This window comes from Phoenix dactylifera, chromosome 1, assembly GCF_051530095.1.
Source record: "Phoenix dactylifera cultivar Ajwa chromosome 1, Ajwa_hap1_PhDact_Kaust_v1.1, whole genome shotgun sequence".
Classification (NCBI taxonomy): Eukaryota; Viridiplantae; Streptophyta; class Magnoliopsida; order Arecales; family Arecaceae; genus Phoenix; species Phoenix dactylifera.
Window position 1 is genome coordinate 16,069,841 of NC_143190.1, and position 4,322 is coordinate 16,074,162.

Genomic DNA, 4,322 nt, shown 5'->3' on the forward strand with positions numbered 1-4,322 from the left:
CAAAGTTTATGCAATGTCATTAGGTTGTATTGATTAAATGAGCAAGCAATTTTTTTTTTTTACTTTTTTTTTTTTAGCAATAACTTGAATGTAAACTAAACACAATCCTTATGCGTCAGTCAATCTCCGAATGCCCGTTGAATAAGCTCTGGAGATTACTCCGTGAGGAGCCCCAATAAAGGTATGATAACCTCGGGGGATTGCACCTTATCAATTACTAGCAAAAATAATATTTTTTTAAATTTTTTAATTTAATTAATTTTTTTTTAACTTTTTTTTTGAATTTCAAATTTCGAATCACAGAATTCAAATTTTGAATTTAAATTTTTGAATTTTTGAATTTTTTTTATAAATTTTTTCAAATTTTTTTTTACTTTTTTTTATAGAAAACTTTAATTTCGAATTTCAAATTTCAGAATTTAATAACTACGAAATTACTAACTAAAAATAATCAAAATAAGAAAAATTAATAAAAATAAAAACTTACTACCGGAGTGCGTTCACTCCGGGCATCCAAAATCCGATTTGATCTTCGTGATCGTTCTTGCTTCTCGATTTGCCTCCCCGGCAACGGCGCCAAAATTCTGTTCGTCTGATTTCTGTCTAACTAAAAATATGCTAGACAGATCATTGTTAGAACCGACGAACAAAGTTTAATTTAAATTCTACTCTTACCTTTCCTACTCGAAGAATAGCGGTTGTAAGAGGTCGATCCACAGGGAGGCGATTGGAGTTGCATAAAAATCAGAACGTTCACTCGGATTTGAAATCGATTTTTGAATGATTAAAGAAAAACATTATTTTGAGGATGTTGATGGATTCTCTGGTCTACCGGAGAATGTTTTTTAATTGAAATTAACTAAAAGATAGATATTTAAATTCGAAAAGCATTTATATATTTAACTAATTAAAGAAAAGCTTTAGCATAAATTAAAATTGATGAAAACAAGAAGATTGAAGTGAACACAATTTGCATAAAGGAAGATTTAATGTATTGCATAAAAAGAACAATTAAAAGATTTCATAAAAAGAAAACAGAAATTAACTTGAATCTAGAACAGGGATTGCATGAAAGAAAATTGATGGATTTCATAAAAAGAAAAACTGATTACAAATAAAAATGGAGATTAGAGGCCTAATACTCCTTCTACTTTGCAAATAAAATAAAGAAAATAAAACAAAAACAAATCTCTTCTCTCTCTCTCCCACGGTGGAAAATACTAATTCCCTCTTTTTTTTTCTTTCTTCTTCCCCAAAGAAACAGAGTACTCCCACTCCCCTGTTTCTTCTTCTCTCCCTGGACCCGCCGGCCACCACCAAGCCGAGGACTCCCCTCTTCTCCTTCCCTCTTCCTCTCCTTAAATAGGTCGCCCACCCCCTGATGGACAGCGACGAATCCCTTGATGGAGGGGTAACGGATGCTTGATCGATGGGGATCCGATTGCTTGGGGGCTGGGATGTGGAAACGGAAGGAGGAGCCGATCTCGGATGAGCCGCTGGGTGCTTGGATCACGGTGCTTGCGAAGGCTTGAAGCATGGGATGCATCACCGGCTTCAAAGGAGGCGGACTCGGGTGCTTGATCTGTGGGATTGCTTGGATGTGGAGGCTTGATCCTTGGAAGATGAGTACGGACGGGAACTTGGGCTGCTGGCAGTGACGTGGAGGTGGAGGCTATCGTGGGATCGTCCGGCTTGGATCACGGGAGAGGGGCTGGGCACGGAACCGTTGCTGGATGAGCTGGGAGGTTTGCTGATTTGGGAAGGAGCTGGGACACGGACGTGGGACGATGGAGGAGGCTGGAGCGCTGGGATGTGGTTGGCACGGTTGCGGGACCACCGGGATCACAGAAGAGCTGGGAGCGTGAAGGTCGGGAGGAGCCATTCATAGAAGAGCTGGGATTTGGGGGAGGTGGATCTGTGGATGATGGGAATCCGGAATGGCTTGAGAAGCGGACGGGCTGGAATCCGGAATAGGTGAGGATGCTGCGTCGGATGGAAAGAGTCGGATCACGGGCGTGAATCTGACGGTTGGCTGGATCGGGCGTGGTGGGGTGAGATGCTCGCTTGATTATTTTGGAAGAGGGGCTGAAGCCGGAGGAGCCGATCTGGATCATTGGATGTGGATACGGAGATGCTCGTGATGTTGTGATGTATCGCGGGATGAAGTCAGGATGTGCAGGCCCTGAAAGATACTGGCTTGACTTGAGCTCGAGCTGCCGGGCATTGGGCTCAAACCTAATGTTAATTGGTTTCTTGGATTACTGCACTCAAACACAAATACAACATTAATTAGTTAATTTTATTATTAATTATTAATTATAATGCTAATTAAAATAGTCTGACCATTGCACTTTTGTGCTCTCATCATCTACTATACCAGCCGGGTCCTCAGGGATGCTGAGACCCGATATTCTAAATTGGAGAAAATAATCTTCGCCCTGATCACTTCAGCTCGGAGACTCCGGCCCTACTTTCAGGCCCACACTGTGGCCGTACTGACTGACGAGCCTATGAAGCAAATCTTGCAGAGGTCGGACCGCGCCGGGAGGATTGCCAAATGGGCAGTTGAGCTCGGGAAGTACGACCTTGAATACCGTCCAAGGCCGGCAATCAAAGCCCAGGCGCTCGTCGATTTCATCGTGAAGTGCACTTTGCCAGACGACCCCGAGCACCCACTAATGCCAACAAAGGAGATCCCAGGGCAGCCATGGGTCCTATATGTGGACGGCTCCTCGACCTCGGGGGGTAGCGGAGCCGGTCTTATCCTTACAAGCCCAGATGGGATGGTGGTAGAGCAGGCCCTACGCCTTGAGTTTCGGGCTTCGAACAATGAGGCGGAGTATGAGGCGCTCATTGTCAGGCTCAAATTGGCGAAGGAGCTAAAAGCCGAGAACTTGAAGGTCTTCAGTGACTCCCAACTGGTCGTGAGGCAGGTTTTGGGAGATTTTGAAGCAAAGGAGCCGTCAATGCAGAAATATCTCCACAAGGTGCGAGACCTCACATCCGCCCTAGGCTCCTTCAACATTCACCATATCCCCAGAACGGAAAACCTCAGGGCTGATCAACTGTCGAAGTTGGCGACCTCCCGCATGAGCGAGCTCCCTAAGGCGACGGCGCTTGAATATCTCCAAACACCCAGCACAAAAGAGCCTGAGCCGACCATGTGCATCGACACCGAGCCGAGTTGGATGGACGAGCTCATCAACTATCTACAAAGTGAAGTCCTCCCCAATGATGAGCTCGAAGCTCGCCGAATCAGGCGTCTAGCCTCCCGATTCATATTATATGAAGGCAAGCTCTACCAAAAATCCTTCACCTCTCCTCTCCTCAGATGCCTTCGCCCATCGGAGGCAGACTATGCTATGCGAGAGGTCCATGAAGGGATATACGGAAACCATCTGGGAGGCCGAGCATTGGCTCATAAAATCTTGTGCCAAGGATACTTTTGGCCTACACTCCAAAAGGACGCAACGGACTTTGTCCGAAGGTGCGACCGATGCCAGCGAAACGCCAATATCCAGCACCGACCTTCGGCCCCGCTGACATCGATCAGTGCCCCCTGGCCATTCGCCCAGTGGAAAATCGACATCCTGGGGCCATTTTTCTTGGCAATCGGGCAGAAAAAATTTCTGGTTGTCTCCATCGACTACTTTACCAAGTGGGTCGAAGCTCAACCAGTAGCCCAGATCACCGAGCAGAAAATGCGGGACTTTATGTGGAAGTCGATCATCTGTAGATTTGGACTCTCTCGCATCCTCATATCCGACAACGACCGCCAGTTCGACAACATTCGTTTTAGAGAATTTTGCTCTGAACTCGGCATCGACCATCGCTTCACCTCAGTCGCCCATCCCCAAACAAATGGAGAAACCGAGGTAACAAATCGCACCATTTTGTAGGGGCTCAAGACCAGGCTCGACCAATCCAAGGGACAATGGGTCGAAGACCGTTATAATGTCCTTTGGGCCTACAGAACAACATTTCGGCTCCCCACAGGCGAGACCCCCTTCAACCTGGCATACAGAATGGAAGCTGTTATTCCTCTGGAAGTTGGACTCCCATCACCAAGAGTGGAACACTACAACGCAGCCTCCAACTCCTCCCAACTCAGAGGCAACCTGAACCTTGTCGAGGAGACGAGGGAGGCAGCCCGAGTTCGTATGGCGAGGTATCAACGAAAAACGGCACAATACTACAACTCCGGAGTAAAAGCCAAGCTCTTCAAGGTGGGAGATCTCGTCCTCAGGAGGGCTGAAGCTTCTCAGCCCACTGAGCAGGAAAAACTGGCCCCAAACTGGGAAGGACCTTACCGGGTCGCATGA

At 46.4% G+C, this 4,322-nt stretch overlaps 1 protein-coding gene across 1 annotated transcript; it reads left to right on the forward strand.

Moving 5' to 3' along the window:
• The first annotated feature begins 2,783 nt into the window (after positions 1-2,783).
• On the forward strand, positions 2,784-4,322 carry LOC148715075 (uncharacterized). The gene is made up of 2 exons (XM_088715863.2): positions 2,784-2,987; positions 3,900-4,322. The coding sequence occupies exons 1-2, from the start codon at positions 2,784-2,786 to the stop codon at positions 4,320-4,322; spliced, it is 627 nt and encodes a 208-aa protein (XP_088571989.2).

Bases quoted from the DNA above. Each gene is read 5' to 3' on its own strand.
- LOC148715075 (XM_088715863.2), top strand. From the start codon at position 2,784: ATGGTGGTAGAGCAGGCCCTACGCCTTGAGTTTCGGGCTTCGAACAAT. The intron at 2,988-3,899 runs GTGCGAGACCTC...ACCATTTTGTAG, and splicing joins TGCAGAAATATCTCCACAAG to GGGCTCAAGACCAGGCTCGA.